The following is a 24,366-nucleotide window of genomic DNA, read 5'->3' as shown; positions in this document are numbered from 1 at the left end:
TGTTTAGAGCACCCTGTTCCTGTGTTTGGAGCACCTACCATCATTCTTCTGTGTTGCTGTGCTTATAGCACCATCTCGCTCCAGCTCGCGCTCAGCAAAATTTTGTATAGGATATTAACTCTGGAAGGCCTTTAGCCTCAATATTCAGTGATTCTTTACGGCCAAATACTAATCTGATCATTTCTTTTCATGGAATATCTACTTGACTCTTATTAGTTCGTGACTCCATGTACATACTGTATGTTTTCTGATTGTGAATTAAGAAACAGTTATAGTGTTATATAAATATTGTTAGAATACTATTAGCCTACGTGTTGCTTTGTGTATGCCAGATTATCCGCATGGAGGAAGCAGATCAAGGAAATGCACATTTTCTCACATACTGGATTTTCTGCGGCAGGAAATTAAGCAACTTTAAGTAGTTGGGAAAAATCCCAAGGTAAGTGCAAATGTTGGACAACATCATGAGGACACTCTGAGAAGTCTGAATGGACAGGACAGGGTGATGATGGACAGATGTGGAAGCACCTTAAGTAAGTCAGCTTGAAATATCATCCTGCTCAATACATATTTAGGTAGACCAGTAAGCTGTTTTATTTTATTTTATATACTCACTGCCTGTCTGCTCGTTTCCCTTTATAATCTTCTTTAATAAACTTACTCAGTTTGGAATTTAGGGCACCACTGGATTTTGTAACACCCAAAGGACAGAGGCCACTTCCAGACTGTCACAGTTTTCAGGTGGGATTGAATCACCTCCCGGTAAATTCAGGTTGCGCAGTTAAAGCTGATTTGGCATTCTTGTGAAACAAACCCACTTCCCCAAAGGATCAGGCTTTTTGCAATAAGGAAAGTGGCAGGAAAAGGCAGTAGAAAGTGCAAGATAACACTTGCTTGACGCAATCTCCCCACAAGTAAATCAGACTGAATCCTCATAAGTTAACCAACATCGTCTAACATTTCCGCAAACAAATCAGGCTGAATTAAACAGCTCGTTTTGAAGTGACCAGAGCACTCTCCCTGCTGCCCTGACTGCTGGAATTACCCTATGGGCTTTAAGTTAATGGAAAGCAGGAGGAAGGATGGGCCTGACGTTTGACTGTTGCAGACTCTGCACGTGGTCTGCAGCCTCCCCCCTTCCCAGATAAAAAACCAGCATGTTGCAAGACCTTCAGTCACCACAACTTAGGCTCCCTAAGAATGAGTGCTGGCAGTTCCAAACAGGTGGACGACATGTTTGGCAATCTGCCTACACAGCCCTCAGATATGAGCCCTCCCCCCCTTCACACCATGCTTTTGATTCCCCCACTGAGATTATCCAGGAAGACTCATATGTGTATATGAGACAGGGCCTTCTCAGCTATGCAACACAGAAAGCAGGTCTGGCGTCAATATCCTGGGGCAGCTACCAAGGAAACAGCACCACAGCAGGGTCCACTGCCAATACCTGCCCTGAACCCCTTTAAAATGTATTTTTTTCATGGCCTGGCAATGCCAGGTGTTTGAGTCTAGCTGCCTTTTAAATTTCCCACAATGCTGTAGAGCGACACTTAATTGGGGGCATTGTTCATAATAAAAATGGCGGCTAGGCACAGCTACCTGGTACTTCTCAGACCACTGCTGCCCTCCTCCAGGTAAACCAACCACAGAGGATAGGGCCTACCAGAGCGCACTCAGGGCCCTCTCAGACCTGCAGCCGGTCCTGTCAGGAAGCTATCTTATATAAAGTTAAACTATTGATCCATCACATAGCCCAGTATTGGCTACTCTGACTGAAGACAGCTCTCTTTCACAGCCACACCTTACCTTTAAAGCACTCTTATACCACTTCTCAGAATCACAGGAGCTGTAGTTTGTTAAGGGCGCTGTGGATTGCAGCTCTGTGGCTGAGGAATAAACTACAGTTCTCATGATTATTTGCGGGAATCCAAGACTGTTACAGTAGTGTAAGAGTTATTTAAATATAAGGTGTACATATGACCTAGAAAGCACAGGGATGGGGAAGCAGGGTGCCCATGTTGCTGGACTACAACTCCCATTATCCATTGCCGCTGACTGGGAGTTGGAGTCCAACAACATCTGGAAGACACACAAGTTCCCCATCCTTGGCCCTTCACATAACCTGCTACCTGATTCTTTTTTAACCTGGGTCCTTCTGCACTGGAGAGGGACCATTGGTCAGGGGTGGAACATGCACTTTGCATATTCTACTCCTGAACAATGGTCCCTCTCTAGTAGGGCACCCAGATTCACTCCAGAACATCCTCCCTTGTTGGAAGGTCTCTTTAGCCCCCCTGTCTGCCAGTTTATGGGAAAGCAGTAAAGGCTATCCTGTTTCAATGAGCTTCCAACTAAAGTTGGTTTGCTTCCCTGATTAGCTTTGTTGATATTATGCTGTATGCCTCCTGTCTCTCTGTTTTATGGTGCTCAAAAGTGTAATGTTCAGGGTTTAGAAATTGTTGCATGCCACTTCGGGGGCAGGAGGGCTTTTTATCCAAAAAGCAGTCCACCATCATTATTATTTTAAATTTAAACAAATAAGTAAGTCAATAGAAAATCAGCAAGTTGATAAAATATCACTAGGATCCAACTGCTCCCAGCACTTACCCAGAGTGGCCGTGTGATGCTTGGGGCTGTTGACGTTCAGGTGGATGTAATTATGATGCATGTTATCTGCAAGGCAAAAACAAAGCAAGAGAAAGAAGTGTGTGTATGTGGTGGAGCGGACCATGTTAACAACTTTCACCTGCTAAAGCTGGAGATCATTCTTATCTGCCTCGAGCAGCCACTAGAGGTCACCCAACACAGACTAAAAATGTCCGCTCCGAACTTGCAAACAATTCTGGTCTGCAGGGCCAGTGTGGCTGCATTAACATTAGCTAGTTTATTTATTTGTAGCTGGGAAATTTCACAACCGAGTTTGGGCTGGGAGAATATCAGTGCAGGCTGGGCTTGTGATCAGAACTAGGCATGCAAACTGATCACACCATCATTTGAAAGGGATGAATGATGCATGCTTATATTGAACGTAAGAAGGGCCCTGCTTATGTTCAGGTGAAAGTCCCCTCTAGTCCAGCCTCCTGTTCTCAAAGGTGCCTATGGGAAGCCCAAAAGCAGAACCCAACTGCAACTGCCCTCTTACCAGCTGAACCTGACTGCAAACGCATTCTCCCCACCTGCTATGTACGCAAGGGGGCAAGTAGAGCAAGGCAGAGCAGAAGGTAGATCAGGATCTACTGGAGGTTTTGCAGGAGTTTAGCAAGGGCTCTCTGACTCCCAGTTGACAAATAATAGCAAGAAACCTTTTTTTAAAAAACCCTTCCAATTAAGCTACTAAAAGAGAAGAGAAAAGAGAAAACCCTTCCAATTAAGCTACTAAAAAAGAATGCTTGGGGGAAAACCAAGAGTGGATTTTTCTGTGGAACGGTTGGTCTTCCCGATACCGTTAATAGATTCCTGGGACTGAGTGATGTGCTCAGAGGCACCCTGTTCCTTAATCCTCAGCATGTTTCTTGTATCTGGTGGGCCTTAGGTCTCTAGTGAAAGAAACAAAGGTGATCTTGCAAGCCTGAAAATTGTCCACCCCTCTCATAGAACATACATGGCTACCATGCTTTATTTGAGGGTTGGGAGGGAGGGAGAGGTTGAAGAGGACAGCCTGGATTCTGGCATTGGAGCCCAATAAATTTAGGAGACGGATCTGGGGACTGCCAAACCCCTTCCCTCTGTTTCTGCAGCCATTTGAGGATCTAGGCATGAAGGTGCCATGGAAGGAGGACCCATGCCATCTGTAAGGCTTACAACTTCCACCTTTGGCAATAGGTGAGGCTGGGAGAGTATGGTTGACCAAAAGTGAGTGAGCTTCAAGGTTGAGCTGGGATTTGAATCAGTTAAAGTCCGACACACTCTGGCTCTCAGTTAAGATAGTACTACATTGTTACTACGGCAAGTGGGGTCTGCAGCAAAATGTTGCAGTGTACCCTCCCTCCTAAAAGGAGTTGTGTTGTTTCAGGTTCCAGCCAGCCATACCTTCCACACAGGACATTGCACTTTTCTCACTACCCCCTGTTGAGGGCAGTGGAAGTGCAGCCTTTGAGCTCCCCACCCCCAAAATATTTTTTGTACTTCTGCAAACCTTGAGGTCCCTCCCCAGCATGCTGACACCCCCCCCCTTGTTTGCCAGTGGCCCTGGCTTTGCCTACAACTTCGTTGGCACTCACCACCCCTGAGTTTGCTACTAAAACCAATAACTGAGGCCAGGTGTGTCTGGGCTCCTGGGAGAGAAGGGAGCATTTAGCAGGGAAGAGGGAAACTGCAAAAGCGCCTCCTGAGCACTTGAAGGCTTTTCTTTCTACCTGGAAAGAAAACAGTTCATGTCTCAATAAGGCCCTCCCCCCACAACCCTAATATTAATCTTCAAGCCGACACAAAGACAGCCAGACAGCTAGAACCAGTTGCTATGGCAAACAGGCTGTTTCCCTACAAGCTTTTGCAGCTTAATTCCTGCTGAGAATACACACACACACACACTCCAAAGAGCAGGAGTTAACATATTCCAACAAAAATAGTAAGAGAAGGGGCTAGAAGTAGATCACAAAGAAAATAGGGGATAGATTCCAGGAAGATTCTGGGGGTCCATGGAGAGGCCAGCTCAGGCTGCTGTTGGAAAATGGGGTGTGAGGCCTTCACCTCTTTTAAAGGTGCCCTGTTTTGCTGGCTTGGGAGGACATTTTTTTGTTACATTTATATGGCGTTCCTTGCTTCAGAGAACTGAGAAGGGGAGTTCCCAAGTGATTCTTCATGGGTGTTGGCACATACGTTATCATGAAACCATGGTTTGTGCTAACATTAGCTGAGACTCCAAACCATAATTGGTGTTCCAAGATTTACCATAGTTTATGCAATTCCCTTCCCTCCTCCACTTTCCTCAATATTTCTGGATGCTATCCCACACTGAAGCCTCTGAGAGTGGAACAACGTAACCATGGTCATTGATTCAGATGTGACACCGGTTTGCAAACTTGTGATTTCAGGTTCTGATCTGGCTGCCACTCACAAACCATGATTTGTTGAAAAGCGCTGGTTCATGCAGTATAACAAAGCCTTGGTTGGGATTCTACAAACCATAGTTTTGGTGTTACAACCAAATAATCTCACTTAGATATTCAGTGCACTCACACAGTATTGATTAAGCCAGGCATAGACAAACTCAGCCCTCCAGATGTTTTGGAACTACAGTTCCCATCATCCCTGACCACTGGTCCTGTTAGCTAGGTATGATGGGAGTTGTAGTCCCAAAACATCTGGAGGGCCGAGTTTGCCTATGCCTGGATTAAGCCAAGGTATTGGCTTATTATCTCTTTTAAGCCATGATGCTGCCATCAGAAGGGGTTGGAGGTCAAGTACCTGGTTATACAGTCCAAGAGAACCATCTCTTTTGCTCCCCATGGCACCCCCCATGGAGACCCTCACTTTCCTTTAGCACAGTCACCCTCCCGGCAATTGAGCCCCATGCGCCACTTAGGTTGCCAAGTGACCAGAAAGAAAGAAACACAGATCCTGGCCTGTACTTGTGCTTTTAACAGCAACTCAATCAGGGTGAAGCTTTTTCGGAGATGGGGACAGTGTTGATTAGGATGGATGATATTAAATAAATCCTTCCTCGAATTCTAATAAAAAATTATGCAGATCAAGCTGTTGGGGAAGGTTGGTAGCTGATCCAGGATTTAGCAATCTTAAACCATCACTCGCCTTGTCAGGCTGCCGGCGGTTTGCTGCCTCTCTTACCATGGCTGCTTTTGGACGGTTTCACTGTGTTGTACAGGTTCTTCGGGGGACGAGCTGAACCATTGTCTTGGAAGTTTGAGTTAATGACAAGGCTGTTGTTGCGTTCAGAGCACGAGCTGCTGCCTGCTTGATGCCTGAGAATGTCAACCAGTGCCCTGGCCAGGAAAAGAAAGGAAGTGTTAGTGAAAGGGACAACAAGGCACGTGTTTGGGCTGGATTGAGGCACTTCATTCATAAAATCATAGAATTGTAGAGTTGGAAGGGACCACAAGGACCATCAAGTCCCAACCCCCTGAAATGCAGGAATCTTTTTGCCCAACATGGGGCTCGAACCCACGACCCCGTCTCATACTTTACCATCTGAGCTATCATCCCACCTTAGTATCTTTACAGTATAGCATGATTCAGTGAAGGTTTGTCCAGGGGGTGGCAGTTGCTTCTCCTTAGTTTCAGTGTTGCCCCTACGGCAAAAAAACTCTGCCCCAGGTGCTGGCGGGGGTGCAAGAGAGCTCTTCCCACTTGTGCAACTGGTGTTCAGAAGCATACTGTGTCTGATACTCAAGGTATTACAGAGCCATCGTGGCTAACAGCCGTTGACAGCTTTCCATAAACATGTCTAAACCCCTTTTAAAAGGTAAAGGTAAAGGACCCCTGACAGTTAAGTCCAGTCGCAAACGACTCTGGGGTTGCGGTGCTCATCTTGCTTTACTGGCCAAGGAAGCCGATGTTTGTCCGCAGGAAGTTTTTCCGGGTCATGTGGCTAGCATGACTAAGCCGCTTCTGGCGAAACCAGAGCAGGGCACGGAAATGCCGTTTACCTTCCCGCTGGAGTGGTACCTATTTATCTACTTGCACTAGCATGCTTTCGAACTGCTAGGTTGGAAGGAGCTGGGACTGAGCAACGGGAGCTCACCCTGTTGCGGGGATTCGAACCACCGACCTTCCAATCGGCAAGCCCTAGGCTCAGCCACCCGCATCCCAAAACCCCTTTTAAAGCCATCCAAATTGGGGGCCAATACCACATCACTCAGCAAACCCCATTGTTTAACTGTGTGCTGTATGAAATACTTCCTCTTGTCTGTTGTGAATCTTCTGAGCTTCATTTGATGACTCCAGGTTCTTTTATTTCTTTTTTTAAAAAATTGCTTCTTTTTTATTATTATTCTTATTGTGTAACGAAACTCATGCCTTTTCTAGTTCTACAATGCCCTCTAAACACAATATTTCAAGTGTGGCCTCACCATAGATTTGTATAGCGGCATTCTGATAACGGAGTTTTATTTGCAATCCCTTTTTAGTGCAATGCAGTGTTAGAGCACAGAGAGTTACTGGCCCGGGTCCTTCTCTAGAACAGAGGATATGTGTTTGTACAGTTAAATTAGGACTTGTAGTTCATCAGAGAGGTTTGTTCTTCCCTAGACAACATCCTCTAAAGAACTACCAGTCCAAGAGTTCTCTCTGCTTAGGCAAGAGAGAGAGACAGCTGGTGGTGAGAGGGACAGACGCCACAGGAATTGAAGACACTGATCCCAGAGAGAGAGAGAGAGAGAGAGAGAGGGAGAGATGATGTTTCTGGTAGGATTTACAGCAGGCGTTCTACTATGGGGCAAGAGCAATTAAGTCACCCACCCATTTTGTTTGTTGAGTGTGAATTTGCAAAAGAAACTGACTTTGGGGAGGTAATTCATGATTTTGCAACGACGATGAAAAGGTCATGAACATAAAGCTTTAAAGCAAATTGGTCTATCAATAGAATGTTACAGCTGTGTTAGAACAGTAATTGTTACAAAAATTCCGAGGACACACAGAATTCCAATCTGGAGCCATTCTGGGGACAGAATCCCAGTCCAGCTCTGAGCCCCACTGCCAGCTGAAATGCTGCCCGGTTCTCGCCACGGGGCTGAAGAACAACTTTTGACCCCACCTTGCAGCCTGCATTGTTTACCTGGGCACGTTGAGCTCCCTTCCATGCGGTCTCCTTGAGGCTTTGCTGAAGAAGAATTTGAGCCCGACTCCCACGGCTAAGGTGAAGCTGATGACCCCACAGATCACGTACACGGTGCTGTTGCCCGTCTGCTTGCTTCCGTTTGGCACATCGGGCCCGTTGGTGGCTGTGCCGGCAACGGTGGTGGCAAACCACTGCGGGCTGTCGCGGCACTTCCCTTGCTCCAGCCTCCTGGACCGGTCCTCGCAGCAGAAGCGATACTGGCACGTGCCGCAGCAGAAGCGGTAGCCCCCCGTGGTGCAGTTGAACGCCGCGTCGTACTGCCCCATGACATCGTAGTAGCCTTGGCAGGTCTCCGAGGGCCGCACCCGGCTTGTGCCGGTGGTTGCATTGCTGCTGGATGACGTCAAGCGCTTCAGGTGGGCCAGGAAGTTGGGCAGGCCCCAGCTCTGGTTTGTGTGATGTTGGGCCTGGATGACGGCCAGAGCGGTGCGTCCCCCCAGGGCTTCCAGGGCTGCGTACAGCATTACTGTCAGCAATTGGTACATGGTGGGTGGGAGAGTGCCGAGGAGCTCCAACGTTGGGGTTCAGATAGATGTTTTTTTAAAAAAAGCTTATAAAAGAGATCCAGGAAGAAACACTGCAAAAGATGCAAACGAGATTGTTAGAACATGAAAAGAAGCCCTGCTGCATCAGACAAGAGGTCCCATCTGTTCCTGTTTCTCACAGTAGCCAAGCAGATGCTTCCCAGGAAGAATGTGAAGGCAACACTCTCATCCCTGCTGGATAGTCATATCCCCCACCACCACGGGCATCTGAGATTCAGAAATACACTGCTTGGCCATGGAGGTTCCATCTGGCTCTCATAACTAATAGCTGCTGATAGAGCTATCCATCATGAATTTGTCTAAAAACTATCTTAGCTCATGGCTTTTCCATGGTGAGCATTAAGCTGTGTAATGCTCTTTTCTAAGAGCTCTACAGACTGCCAGTGTTTTGAAGGATGGATTCAGGCATATTTTAAATCTATTTTTACCCAAGTGGGATTTGAGAAGCCCCTTTTATGTGTTTGTATTTTTCATGTGGCGATGCTGCAACATACCTGTTTTGACTTGTCCTTTAGTTTTTGTAGGCATAAATTGTTGCCTAGAGGACTAGGTTAATAGGCAACTAAAAATGTAAATAATAAAGATAAACAGTACTATTGCAGCAGTGAATTTCATAATTTAACTATGCATCATGTTTGGCTTAATTTCTTTTTTTAATTAATACAATTTTATTTTGAACTAGAGTTCAAAATTTTGGCAACATTTTGGCACACACACACACAGAAAGAGAGAGAGAGAGAATATAATAACAACATCACTAAAAAGACTAAAGAAACTCTCTGATAATCCAAATATAATGTCAGTGAGATAACTAGCTCACTAACAATACCTATATAAGTTATACATAATACATATATACACTGTAGTCAGAAAAAAACATGAGTCTCGTGGCACCTTAAAGACTAACCAATTTATTATCGCATAAGGTTTTGTAGACTTGGAGCCCACTTCATAAGATGAATGAAAATATGGGCACTTTATTAAAATTTGATCAGAAGCTTTAAGGGCTCCCATATAGGAAATAAATGGAAACTATGGCACCATAATTGAACAATCAATAGATGGATAGCTGTGTATGTAATAAGGATTAACTGCCTGCTGTACTTCCTTGAGTGTGTTTGTGTTTAAGCATAATCTCCCAAATCGTATTCACCCACTGCTGTCTAGATATGCATATATAAAATGAGAAATTCACACTAAGAAGCTGATGGATTTCCATGAGGACTTCTTTTTATAAAATTGCAAACTGATGTTGGAACATAGAGAACTGAATTTAAGGTTGCAAACATGAGAGATACCAAAATTAGCAGATTAGCCCATCCCTCACCCCCCCTTAGTTGTATTTTATTTATTTTTGTTACAATTGAAAAGTTCCAAAAGCCCTCTCTTTTTTGCTTCTGAGCCTCTAAAAACAGCACGTACTCTGGTTTACTGAAAGTAAAGATGAAACTGATTTGGAGAGATGAATTCTTAATAACTGTTTCCTAGCTTATGTTTGAGAGAGAGAGATAAATCAAGCATAATATTCACGTAATCCAGTGTGTGTGAGAGAGGAGTCAGGGACTGTGAGATGTGTCAGCGCCAATGATAATAGGGCAGAGAGTCATGAGGTCCTGGAAGCCAAAGAAAGTGAATCCCAAAGCATCCAAGTTAGCATTCTGAGAAACGTTACTAGATTCACATAAAAAGGCAGAGATGCAGAATCTCATCACACAGATCAACACTGGGGGATGTGGCCCTCCAGACCTCTCTATCTGGCCCACAAGGCTTTTCCTAATCCACACACCACCCCCAGCTGCACCCTCATTTTTGCCTAAAACGTGTCCTTGAATTCTGAAAGTGCTTCTTGCTTGCCTGGATGGAGGCTAGAGAATGGCGTGTTGAGTATGTGTAGAAACTAGGCTACCCAACAAAGTAAAGTTTATATGAATTGTTCCATCCACTTTTCCCTCTGGCTATACCTACCACTGGCAAGCGGTTCAGAAGGAAATGCAGCCCCTGGGCTGAAAAGGATTCACAATCCCTGCCACAGAGGGCTGTGACGTGATGAGAAAGAATGTTGGTTTCGGGAGGAGCTGAGCCTGTACGAAAAGCCACTCAGGAGGGACCACAGTTTCATGGCCAAACACATTCTTTCCTGTCTCCAGGTGGCAGGTGCTGGTGAAAATCTCTGCCTGAGGAGAAGCCCTGGAGAAGGGTCTCGTCCTCACCAGATGTTTTCAGACTATGACTTGGTAAACCGTAAAAGAGGAGATCTCTCAATAACACAAACAAAATAACCAATAAAGGACAAAAATGATAAATGGATGATAAAACATGTATACGGCAGTGGACTCAAACCTCCCTACATAATACAGTTATAGATAACCATCAATAAACAATGGAAGACCTGTGTATCAAAACTAATACAAAACTAAGTCTCAGTCAAATTGAACAACCAATATGAAGGCTATAGATGACGGAAGTAATAAACAAACCATGAAAACTTCATGTAACAGAAATAATATATAGTCCAATATCAAGTAATTGAATAGCATATGCTAGTGGGATTAACACGAGGCATCAAATAAATTTGATGTGCAAATTCCATGCAGTAGTAAAGTAAATGATCCCTGGCCAGCACAGATGTTGAGTTGTGGTACAAAACATCTGGAGAATACCAGGTTGGCAGAGGGGAGAGCATGAAATACAGAGGTAATGGAGCGAAGGCCTGACTTGTTCTAGGGAAGCTCCCTATACTGTATAGCTAAAAAGGGCTCTAGGCTCCACTTGGACCACAATAAAAACAGGTTGTTGGTGTTTTAAATCAGAAGCTGAGACAGGAAGCTGGCTTTGGCATGGTGCTGTGGTTGCTTGAGGGCTACTGCCAGCTGCCCCTGTGCTTGGGTCTGCCCCCCTGTAATGCCTGTTCAGTCTCTACATCTGTAAATAAACGGAATTGTTACAATGAGGGCTCCAAGTCTCCAGGTGCTCTCTCTTTATTCAAGAGCAAATGACCCCATTAGGGCTCCTTGGAATTTGCTACCGCCTGGGGAAGGGAAAAATGCAAAGCAGTTTGGTGCTGAATTGAGCAAAAATTTCCCTTTCCCCAACAGCTCCCCCACTAGCCGCTGCCGCCCCCCCAGTCCTTACTACATGCCGTTTCACACATAAGCCCAGCGTCAGCAATGCGTCATACTTGGGCGAATGCTGGGGCTCTGGGACCCCAGCAGAGTCCATCCCCACAGGACTGCTGCCCCCACTGCTGCTGATGTGACTCAGGTGGGATGGGCAGGGTGGCTGAGGCATGCATACGACTGAACTCACTGGAACCACCATCTTATGCCGGTATCACCCCATGAATGTGGATTGGGAAAGAGGCTGGCAGCCATCATTAAGATGAAGATCTCTGCTACACAACGCTGCCACAGGCATTTTGCCCACCAACTAATAAATCCTGGGGGGACGGACCAAGGGCAGCTTGATCAGGGCCCCCAAAACCTGGAGCTTGGCCTGTCCTGTCAATGGCTATTATACTCTGACTTCATGTGTCTGAATTAGGGTTGCCATATTTCAAACAGTGAAAAAATCCAGACAGAAAAGTTATTGAGCTTTTTTGAGCTATCTTTATGGAAAATGGGCATATGTCTGCCGACATATGTCTGGATTTTCCCGGACATTTTTAACGATTTCCGCCCAGGCACTGCTGCTGACTGCAGTATTCCATAAACGTCCAGGAATTTCCAGACGTATGGCAACCCTAGGACTCTGAATACCAGTTGATGGAAAACACAGGAGGGGTGCCTGTTGCCCTCAGGTACTGTTTGTGGGATTCCCATGGGCATCTGGTTGGCCAATGTGAGAACAGGATGCTGGACTAGATGGGCCACTGGCCTGATCCAGCAGCATTCTCATGTTCCAATTATCCCTCTTTATGAAGAAGCATTCCAATTTTCTGCTGTCTGTTCTTGATAAATCTGTCCCGTCCTCCCTTTTTGCATTTTAGAGATGGTGGGTTAAAGTTCTGTTTGCGTGAGTTGACCGATTTGCCGTCCTGCAGACATCAGTCTTCAAATGGATACATTTCGTCTCCAGTGCACATGAATGCGAAAATGTGCACATGAATACTAAGGCACCACGCAGCGCCCGGCCTAACATTTCACACACAGCAGCTGCAGAGGAATAAATATACAGTAATAATAAATGAAATAGCTATAAATGTTCTCTCCTTCTGTGGTATCAAAATCAGCTGCCTCAGCCACCACCAACTAATTCCACCTAATGGCAGGTACCCCACTGAATGGCATCCCCAAACCTGTCGCCTAAGGGAAGTGGCCTCATCCCAAACATGCTCAGCCAGCAGAACCATACTAAATTACTAGGGATTTTTATTTTAGCTTCCTCTTTCCACTTTCCCTTCTATTCAGCTCTTTCCCGTGTTCAAGCTAGCCTTAATGATTCTGCTCTCCTACACAATAATCTGTTTTCACATTTGAGCAGAGAACAAGGAGTACCACTCTCTTCAAGCAATAAGCTGGGTAGCCTTCTTTGTGGTGCTTCGAAGCAGAGGGCATCCCTCCAAGGCAACATTCTACCAAAGCTCCCTCAAATGCTGCTTCTTCTACCCCAAATATTATAGTATTGTAGTTCAAAAGAGCCCAGCAGGCAACAGGTTATGGTTAGCACTACAGGTGGCAGAAAAAGAAGTTCTGCCCAAATGGGAAGAAGCACCAGGAAGACGAAGAGAACTGGGCACCTGTGGGCCAAATTAGATGTGACGCCGAATACTCTTTCCTTTATTTCCTGCATTTATATAATCGCCTTGGTTCTTTGGGCAGCCGGAAAAGCAGAAAACAAACACACAAATGTTCAATATTACATATAAAACAATAAAAGCTATAGAGAATTAATTAAAAAGCTGAAACACAAAACACAAATGAAAATCAGTTTAACATAGCTCGTTAAATGGCAGGGCCATGGCCGCATGTGCACCTCTGCAGGCTGGGTAGTGGGAATGGGGAGAGGCAAATGGCTATGGCAGCTCACTCAGGCTCAGAGATCAAGTCTGATGCTCTCATGTGATGGCAGAGGGATTGGCTTGGGACCTTGTGGATCCCAGGCTGACCCAGTTCCTCCCTGCCAGAGCACCCCCTTCTAAAGCCTTCCATGGGCTGCCACTGGCAGGCATTCTGCTGGTGGCACTTCCACCTGCACATTCAGCATCAACCCATGGGTGGAGACTGGAAGAGGAGCACCTTGGAATGCCATGGACGTCTGTTTCAAAACCCAGCGTGCCACTACGTAAAATGCCCTCACCATAGTAATTATCCGCATCACAACATGTCTTTGCATTTAACTTGCAGGTTGTTTTTTAAAAAACGTAAATAGGATGAGCTGGAGGTGATAATTACTGCGATCCGCAGGATGTGCAGAGTGGGGAATTTAACAATTTCCTCCCTGGCTCTAGTCCTGGGGAACATCCCTCCTCTGAAGCTGGTATTTAATGGGGCTGGGAAATCCCTCAATGGTCATCAGCATACGTTACATTATGTGGGGGGTGGAGATAAGGGACCCTCGCCCACCCCTCCACTGCACCCAGAATACCGCCAGACACTAAGACTACGAACACACTGGTGTTTTCAAACACAGCAAGGGTGTTCCCTCCCTCCCCCCCATTTCTAGTCGCATTTGCACGTTGCTGCACACGCCAGAGAGAGGGTGGCAATGTCTTCCTCTGATGCACATGACCTGTTTGGTTTACCCACACACCCCTGAACTTGCACCCAAAAAGCTGCTATGTCATCCATGCATGCGCAATGGCTATTTCACTGCACCTTTTGAAGTTTTGCCTTTTGGAGTGAAGTTTTGTTTGAGGGGGAAGTGCATCAAACAGCCCTATTTCTCAAGAAACTACAATGCAGCTCTGTAACGAGAGTAATGGTGCATGTGGTGGGAACGCTTTAACTCTATCTGAACCTGGAGATACCAGGGATCGGACTCTCTGCATGCAAAGCTGATGCTCTGTCACAGAGCTACAGCCTTTCCTGGTAGAGAAGCTGCTCCAAATCCCTGATCATCTCGGTGGCACTTTTCTAGCACCACAATATCGTTTTTAGATGAGGCGAGCAGAAAAGTACACAGCATTCCAAACACAGCCACACCATTGATTAGTAGCTCCAAAATCAAAAGCTGTTATAGAAAAGGTGGTTTTATTTCTAAGCAGGGATCTAAAGGTGCTTCAGTTTGGGAGGTCCTCCTGTGCGAGCCTGAGCTCACAGAAATCCTCTCAGAAAAGGGCAACCAACATGATCAAGGGGTTGGAGTAACCAAAAGGAAAAATTAAAACATTTGGGGCTTTTTACTTAGGTACAGTGGTACCTCGGGTTACAGACGCTTCAGGTTGCAGACCCTTCAGATTACAGACTCCGCTAACCTGGTAGTACCTCAGGTTAAGAACTTTGCTTCAGGATGAGAACAGAAATCATGCGGTGGCAGCGTGGTGGCAGCAGGAGGCCCCATTAGCTAAAGTGGTACCTCGGGTTAAGAACAGTTTCAGGTTAAGAACAGACCTCCAGAATGAATTAAGTTCTTAACCCGAGGTACCACTGTAAGGCAGAAAGTGTAACGTTGTGGGTTGACATAGCAGACGACACAGCGATTTCTCCAAAGCAGCTCTTTATTTTGTAAGCTGGAATAGAACTGAACAGCAAACAGCTCAGCCGGCCTGCTTTTATAGGCAGCCGGCTGTCAACATTGTAGCAACAACAACCCAGAGTTTCCCGCCTAAAATAACTGACGTGGACCTGAGTGAAAACTATCTACAGACCTGAGTGAAAACTATCTACAGTATCCCCCTGCTGGCCCAGGGTGAAACTTCACTACATAACAGAAAGGGCATGATAGAGCTGTATAAACTGCAGGGTGTGGAGCAATTGGAGAGAGAGATGATTTTCTCCCTTGTAACACGAGAACTCAAGGCCAATCCAATGAAGCTGAATGTTGTAAGATTCGGGACAGACGAAAGAAAGAATTCCAGTGCATAATTAAACTAAGGGATTTGCTCCCACAAGATACAGCGATAACCACCAACCTCAGTAGCTTTAAAAGAGGACTAGACAAAGTCATGGTGAATGAATTTGTTGGGCTTTCAGTGACATCCACAATGTTCTCTGCATGCTGGTTGCTGGGAATCCCAAATGCAGAGAGTGCTGATGCACTCAAGTCCTGCTTGTGGGCTTCCCATTGTGGCATCTGGTTGGCCACTGTGAGAACAGGATGCTGGACTAGGTGGGCCTTTGGCCTGATCCAGCAGGCTTCTTCCTCTTGTTCTGAGTTTGCTGAGAAGAAATCTGTGTTAAATGAAAAATGGAGGGCGCTCACCAAGAGCATATTTTTAATCTGTAAACCGCCTTGAGCCCATCAGGGGAAGAAGCAGGGTAAAAATACAAACATACATACATACATACATACATACTATACTAATGCTACCTTTCCACAGACCCACCCTGCTGTATATTAGCTCCTTGCCAGAGAACGGCCACCCCAGAGACTTGATGACACATCCCTCGCTACAACCATCGCAACTTCGCTCTGTGCAACGAACATCTCCCTCTCTGTTGAACCCCGGGGCCTTTTTCATGTAACCGCTGCTTGTCTCCCTGTCCACCTCCTCGCCAGAGCGTGAGGGAGCCCCCCGGGGCAGTGACACACTGCAGTGTGCTTGGAACATGTGGTCTCACTGACTTCATCAAGGTAACAGGCCTGTGAAAGGCCTGTGGCAGCAGCAAGTGCATGTGTGTTTGTGGCGAGGGGAGAACGCGGCTCTGTCTCTTGCTATCAGAAACCAAAATGATCTGACATGGTTCAAGGGGATTTGTCTGGCCTGTCAGGTACCTAGCGGGGTGAATAAAGAGGGGGCAGCATGGTGGGGGATGAAAACGGAATAAAACCTCATATTCCCCGCTGTGGCCACCTGGGGCATGTCTCCTGCACGGATTTTGCCTATTCGGTGGCTCGTCTTAGCACTCACAGGGGTAGGGGTTTTTCTGGTGTTTATTTCACTTCAGCATGTAGCTCACCCAAGACCCATGGTACAAAACATGCCATATAACGCAAAACTAAAAATCAGCTAAGCACACGCACACAACTGACTGAAATCATATATCCAGTTAAAGCCTAATGTGATACTGTACTGATTTATTTGGGGTGGTAGCAGCTTTTCACTTCAGCTGCCTACAGTCTTTGAGGGCAGCCCCCCATATATGAGAAAATCCTGCTTAAACAGTAGGCCTGTCGCCAGCGTCTCAATAAGTCGCATTTGTTTTAGTCAACTGATCAACTTAATTCATCGATCCAACAGAGCACTCAGATGTAAACCCTCTAAGTAGGACATAGATGAATGTGTACAGGACTGCAGCCTAATCTGTATAGATTTGCATAATAAGAAAAATGATACTTAATTTTTTCCCCCCTCATGATGTTTAGTGGTAATTCTGACTTGGAGGCATTCAGTCCTAATCCCTCAGATGGTAGCTTCTTTCCACTGATTCCTCAGCAAAGAACATAGAGCAAATGTCCAAAAATGCGTTTAGGAAGAAAAATGCTAGTACAGTGGTACCTCAGGTTAAATACTTAATTCGTTCCGGAGGTCCGTACTTAACCTGAAACTGTTCTTAACCTGAAGCACCACGTTAGCTAATGGGGCCTCCTGCTGCTGCCGCGCCACTAGAGCCCGATTTTTATTCTCATCCTGAAGCAAAGTTCTTAACCTGAAGCACTATTTCTGGGTTAGCGGAGTCTGTAACCTGAAGCGTATGTAACCTGAGGTACCACTGTAGCAGCAACATTTCCAGGCTTTCAGACTAGAGTCTCTCTCAGCCCTATCTGGAGATGCATGAATCTGGGACTTTGTGCTCTGCTATTGACCTCCATCCCTTCTTATGGCTTTTTTCACAGTGAGCCAGATTATGGGTGCAACAACACATCATCAGTAGGGTAAAAAGAGAAAAGGCCACAGCTCAGCAGTAGAGCATCTGCTATGCACACAGAAGGAGCCCATTTCAATCCCCAGCATCTCCACATAGGGCTGGGAGAACCCCCTTCCTGAAACCCTTGAGAGCTGCTGCCAACCAGTGTGGACAACACTGAGCTAGATTGACCAAGAAACCAACTTGGTATAAGGCAGCAGCTTCCTATAACCCTGAAACGAACCTGCTGTCTCACAACAATACTTTTAAAGAAGAAAAGATATGATGCATGCATGTGTCATTTGCAACAGGCATCGTTTTAGAAGACTTCCTGTTTCTCCCACTGCCAAATGCTGATTTGATTTTGCGTGCGACCAAAGGGCATGTCTACACAGTTGGATACTGAGGACTGGGCAGGCTGAAGAGACAAGGCAGCAAATGGTGTGAGGCGTAATGGTGCCAGATGAAAGTGCACAGAAGTACCCAGGGCAATCCAAGACTGCACGCACACCACGCATTTAAAGCACGTTGCAAAGAATCCTGGGAAGTTTGTTAAGGGTGCTGGGAATTGTAGGCCTGTGAAGAGGAAAACTACAGTTCCCCAGGATTCTCTGTGCTTTAAATGCATGGTGTGTATGCAGCCCAAGCTATTCTGATATCTGAGGCAAAACATCCCACAGGCCCCTCTCATGCTGCTTGGCAGTAAAAATACAGTAAAAAAATGCAGTAAAAATAATCAATTTGCTGCCCCTTTCATTATACCCCAAACCAGCTGCCTGAGTTAGCTGCCTCATTCTGCTTTGTTAGGGCCGGCCCTGCCTATAGAGCCAAGACTGTGACCACTATTGTGCTTAGAATAAAAATAAATAAAACCTAATACTATGTACCAGGAAAGGCTGTATTTTGTTACGTGAGTAAATTTTCAAGAGTGAATTTGCATTCCTGAATGCAATATCACATGCCAAAGACTCTGGAAGCATGCAAGGATAAGGTGTGCTGACTGAAGGGTTAGAGCATTTCTCAGAAGGCTCTGGGGCACTATTAGATTATGTACCTCATCCCACATTTGCCTTACCAAGGATCTCTGGCTTAGGGTACTGCAATATCCTACACCCAGCCCCAGTCCCATGCACAGGGTCTAACCTGCCCAACCTTGGTCTGTTGAACAGAAATGTCTTGTTATTTTGAAGATTTTCCCCCTTGACCACAATAAACTACTTAATTCTCTCCCCCAACACCCAGCTCAATTGCATTTTGTTCTCTACAGTCTGATGACAGCCATGCAGATTTCCAATCCCCCTCAGCTAGACTGTGTAGGGGTTTTTGTAGTTTGCATTTATAACAGTCTGTTCAGTGCCTGTGAGGATAGAAGTCTCTGTGTGTATGCAAGAAAGAGATGGAGGTTGTTTTGCATATCTGTGAATGATCCTAGCCATCTTATGCATATGTTAAATTTACATTGCATCGTGCACTACGACTCTGCAGGTATTCCTAGGAGTGTGTGTTATTTCTTGTCTTTCAGTATGATTGCGTGGATGCGCAAGATTCTGCCCAGTTTCAAGGACTTCCTCCTATTTTTATGTACCAACTTTCTGTCCGTCGCAATATGTGATCTTTCCTTAACTTCCTTCCTGCCTTTCTCTTCCTCGCCTGTGTAGCCATGTGCTGTGTGTGTCCGTGGAAACATGTGTCTGCCTTTGTGCAGTTCACTGTGTGCCTTTGCCTTCATGGAGCAGGTGCCTATCTTTTCCTCTCCATCTGGTTGTAAGTCAGAGTTATTCAAATGAGAAATTAAGAGAGAGGCAGAGAGAACATCCCTTAATTTTCTTTTATAGAAAGGAGTCAGTTCTATTAAGATGCATTATTCAGGGCGGGGGGGGGGGAGTGGTTTAACTCAAGCTGGTAAAAAGCTGCTCAGCTGGTCGCCTGTGGCGAGTCAGAAGTGCCTTCAAGCGATCAAGGCATCTTACAAAAGCATTTTTTTAAAAAAAAATTCTAGGCCAACTTAGATATATGCAGGCAGGCTAGCTAATTACTTTCGTGGCTGTACATACAAGAGCAATGATAGCCAGATGCAAGTGTGGGGGGTTGGATTGTTGAAAAATAGTAAGAGATCTCCTGGCCTAGATTGGATGAGAAGATGCATACAAGATCATAATCTTGTGATCTTTGTTACCCAGAGTAACTGCCAACCACTCATTCCACACTCATTGTCACTAAAACATATTAGAATCTCCACTGTACCCACAAGTATGCTTTAAAAAGTAGGGTGGAAATCATGGTATTGAGCACCAAAGAGTGAGTCTAAGTTGCTAACAAATTCCCAAACAGAGTTAAGTATTTGAGTACAATATATGTTCAGTATACCACACTTCCGTAACACCAGCGTAGAGTTCTCCAACTTGTGTTATTTATTCAGCAACAACACAGAGGAAATGGAATCCTTATCCACCCAGAAACTTCAAATAATGGTCAATCTTTTTTGCACGCTGGAACTGGACTTGTAAGCAGCTGCCATATTAATGTGTACATATGTGAATCAGGCCCAGATGATTAAAGGTGCTGAAGATCAGCTGCTAGAACAATTACTCCTAGGGTGCACTTCGTACACAGACACTAGAGCACCAAATTACTGAAACACACTCATAAAGGGGTATTGATTCAAGGCCAGCAAATGACCCAGAATGCCGGGTCATAGCTTCCCACAATCCTTTGTGGCCAACATGTCCACTATGAGTCAGGTACTATCACAGCTAAGAGTTGCTCTTTAACATTAAAAATACAAGTTAATGGATTACTCTCTAATATTCAATAATTTTTTAAAGATTCAATAGTTTTTAATTAATAATCTTCCTTTTATATTCTTGATCCATTAATTTTAATACATCTCAATATACTGTAGTTGCATTTTTTAGGTTCTGAAGGAAGATAACTAATAATTTAATAAGCAAAAGCTAAAATTCCTTATTAGAATGTAAGACACCTCAAATACCTTCTTTTTCATTCTTTATTACTGCAGAACCAATAGCTTCAAAAAAATAAACAGCAATGCTTTTAACTTGCAGCCATGATGATTAAAATGGACTTTCATTAATTAATCAACTAAAACTTTAGTTGATTAATCTAATCTACTAATTTAATCAAAGTCTGCAGTTTTGCTTTCCAGCTTTTTTGGTCGTTTCTCTACCGAAAGCAAGTCCACAGTAAATCCTACGAATGACTCTCAACATAGCCCTGGAAGGGAAGTCATCTGTTGTCAAAACCAGTTACCCAGGAATCTTTGCTTCCGTCACGGCTGACATTCCACACATGCTGCCAGAAAGAATACGTAATTCTTCACAAATCTAAATCTGGTCACTGAGCGACAGTGGGCAATTGCTCACAGGCCTGTGCCCCTGAGATGGTTGTAATGATATAGGAATGTGATGAAACGGGGAATTGCCTAGCATGAATTTAACTCATATATACTGAGGTACCTGGGAGGTGAGGTAGCATTTGCTGTCAGGCAGGCATTATGACTGAACTGGGGCCAATGTCTATGAGCAAACTACCCAGAATGCTGTGCATGATACTGACCATATGACCCACAAGTGTCTGCGGTCAAATTGGCTGTAATGAATGGCCGATTTTTTTCTTTCACACAACATCCACCTGCATGTTGCCAGCATCCAACTGTACTTTTACATCGTCAATACACCTAATATTGGAATGCATGGCTTAAAAAATGGAAGCAGTTACAAAGCATTGTCATGACTCCCTATCTGTTGAGTGCTCAGCTCCAGCCGAAGGGATACTCCCCACCACCCCAGGACCTCAGAGTCCAAGATCCAGAAGTTGCTCAAGCCCACAAGACGCCATGATCCACTTCCCTTCCCTAGAGTGTACAGGTATTCACTTCTGAGCCTAAAGGATACATATCTTATACGAAACACCTCTCATCACACCAATGCCTGGCTACGGCAGGCAGCCCCTCATATCTAACCTTCTCCCCACTTCCTTTTCCCCCCCAGTGATGGGTCCTCATTCATCTGACGGGATCCAGGCAGCCTTGCTGTTTCCATGGCAACATTGCCATGGAAACTGCAGAGACCATTCTCTCCTCCCCCTTATCATCCTTCCTTCAAAACCACCCCCCCCCTTTCCTGGGGCAATACCACCAGGAAGATTTAAAGAGCAGGGGGCTGGGAGCGAGTGCTGAAATAGTTGTTTAGCATAGCTCATCCTTTGCACCTTGTCCGTGGTGTATGTGTGTGTAATTACTGTAAAAGGCATAGCTAAACTCTGTGCATGCCTTCCTCAATTCCTTGGTCTCTGTTAGCAAGCTAGCTCTCTTCTCCTTTCTTTTAAAGTGCCTCATTCTATCATTTTACCGCATCATATCACCCTCTCCCTTCCTCATATACCCTCTCCTATCTAGCCTCAATCTCTCTTTCTCTCTCTCTCTTTACCCATCCTTCCTCACACGCACCCTACCAAGCAGACTACCTGGAGTGCCCCCATGTACCTTCTGTTACAATCCCACCCCCATCCCCACCGCCGACTATGAGATTTCACCACCACCAGACACCTGTGAGTGGGCACAGGCCTATCTAGACTCATTGTCTGCTTCCCTGGAACCTGGTGGGGAAGAGGCTGCCATTTCTGTGTGGGTTTTTCACCTCCTGTGTTCACACACACACAAACACACACCACTCTCCCTTTCATCCACACACATTAGCTACACCACATCCCTCAGTATGCAGGCTTAGAAACATATGTACATTTCCACTTAGTTGTGAAGTGCTGCACCTAACCAGCACTTCACACATAAACAAGCTCCTTTCATGTGCATTGTACTTTCATGCATGCGTTTGCAATCCAACCCATATTCACACATACATATATTTGTTCTGTCACACACAGAGAGACTATGAGCGTATACGCCTGATACACACGTGCCCTTACTGGATCTCATGCGTATATAAAGCTAATCCTTACACAAACAAACAAAACACCCAGAAAAATGCATATTGACGCACAAAGGCACAGTCGTTATTTGCCCCACATGTGCACATCCTCATATGCGCATCACAAACTCGCACCCAACACCTGTTTTCTGCTGGATCTGTCCTCTGTCGATCCAGGCAGAAGTGCAGTGCGGCAGCCTGGGATGGGGTGCGGGGAGAGGATTGGTAAGAAAGGGAGTGTTGTGGTTAATTTGTGCTGGCTTTGCCAGCCGGTGAAATATCAGAAGAGTCAGCTTATATCATCTTCATTCAGTGTGCATGTAAGAGAGAAAGAGAGATATGAAAGCAGGGCGAGAAAGAAGCAGGCGAGTAATTCTCGTGTATAAATGTGATAGGAATATACATAATCCCACTCAGACAGAAGCAATCAGAAGGGAAGCTGTACGCACGCACACACAGAGTAACGCACTCAGAAGCTGCCACACTCAAGAAGCAGAAGGAAGAAGTGTAATGCACAGTCTATGACTTGATACGCACAAACACACAAAGGCACTGTCACATGCCCAGAGCTGCAGCAGTAAAGCGCAAGCACACACACACACACACATACACACCCCTTACAGAAGCACAGTTTTCAGCATACAACAGCAGCACACAAAATCCTCCATGTCACACACATACACAGGCTCGGCTCGTAAACCAAAGAAGAGCTGCACCAAAAGATTCCAAAGCATGTGTGCGCTCATACACAAACTCAACTAAAGGGGCAGAAAACACTATTCTCACAAGCCAGCAGGATCACAAAACACGCATGCTGCAACAACCCATATGCACAGCTAAACTCAGTTGCAAAGTGAGTGTTTCATCACATACACACACACAAACCTTTCTACCACACCACCCTGAGAGCAATGCCATTTTTCATCTGAATTCCAGCACAACCCATTCCACCTGATACTCAAAGCAGAGGGGCAGAGGGGGTGGTGAACAAACTACAGAACACAACAGCTCTTTTACAGCATGGAATGCTTAACTGTCTCCCCACTCCACCCCCCCAAAAAACCCTATTGATAAATTTTAACAACAGATCTATTCATATTTCACAGATGTGGTACATGCGGTAAAATTCTGAGCCCAAAATGTCTATTTTCAAAACACACACACACATGCGCATAAACCTAAATCTTTGGGGGGGGAGCCTGAAAGTCATAACTATATATAATATACATGCACATACTCTTTCAAAAGATGCTTTTTATCCATCATCACTAGGCACTTGCCAGACCACCTTCTGGAGTCTCATTAGCTTCATCTGGAACACCCAGCCCAGGTAACTAAAATATACAGCTTGCCTCATAGCAAGTTGCATAAATCCACTGCTTACCTTGATCTGTTTTAAAAAATCCCATACAAACTACTTCCCTTGTTGATGCTGATTTTTTAAAAAAAAATTGCTGCAAGACGTCAGTGGCAAAATCTTTTTTTCTGTTTGTGAAGGGAGCACCTGAAAGTCCAGATGTTCTTCTCCACCTTCAGTAAGGAAATATTTGATTTTCCTTCATAGAAAAAAAAACACCCCACCTCAAAAAGTGGGTACTTTCTATTAAAAAATAGAATTCCACTCTGGGAAAGGAAACGCAATGGATGAATTAGATATGATGCTCGAGGAATTCCATTGGCTGGCTGGCAAGCAGGGAGCTGTTTTGATTGGCGGAGGAGATGAACTCGGTGGGTGACTACAGCCCCTCACCCAAACCTGTGCCCCTCCCTCCAAACTGCTTTCAAGTCCCAGAAGAGTGAAGAGGGTGAGTGGGAAGAGCTTTCATTAACAAAAAGAGCGAGCATCCAGCGCCAAGAAGGGGCAAAGAGAGTGGGATGCAGGAGCATGGGATTGGACTGGAAAGGCTGTCAATCAAAGACAGTACTTCATCCACTTCTCTCTTTCTGACTCTCTCTCTCTCTTTTTTTTTGCTTTAGAAAAGGAGGGGCAAAGTTTGTGCAGTGCCTCCTAGTTGCTGTCCCGTTCAATACACTAGACTCCAGGGCGCTTTGCTCAAGGAACCTAGGAGTCCTTCTGGCTGACAGACCTCACTGCCCTGCGCTTCCTAAAGTAACCCAGGAGTCGTAACTCTGCT

The 24,366-nt window shown here is 45.3% G+C and overlaps 1 protein-coding gene across 2 annotated transcripts in view; it reads right to left on the bottom strand.

The window, feature by feature from the left end:
• Positions 1-23,939, bottom strand: part of SHISA7 (shisa family member 7) — a 31,896-nt gene extending 7,957 nt beyond the window's left edge. Inside the window, exons 1-4 of one of the 2 annotated variants that reach the window (XM_079950755.1) lie at positions 23,616-23,939; positions 7,733-8,372; positions 5,788-5,942; positions 2,608-2,673 (exon numbers count right to left, since the gene is read on the bottom strand). In XM_079950755.1, the coding sequence (XP_079806881.1) occupies positions 2,608-2,673; positions 5,788-5,942; positions 7,733-8,280 (769 nt within the window). In that variant the 5' untranslated portion in view covers positions 8,281-8,372; positions 23,616-23,939. Of the gene's footprint in view, positions 1-2,607; positions 2,674-5,787; positions 5,943-7,732; positions 9,201-23,615 lie in introns of those variants that run through there. The other variant, XM_079950756.1, reaches the window with a different exon arrangement.
• Between the last annotated feature and the right edge of the window lie 427 nt (positions 23,940-24,366).

The sequence above is a fragment of the Podarcis cretensis genome, assembly GCF_951804945.1.
Source record: "Podarcis cretensis genome assembly, chromosome: 13".
Taxonomy (NCBI): Eukaryota; Metazoa; Chordata; class Lepidosauria; order Squamata; family Lacertidae; genus Podarcis; species Podarcis cretensis.
Note: the sequence above shows the minus strand (reverse complement) of the source record. Positions and strands in the feature narration are given on the sequence as shown.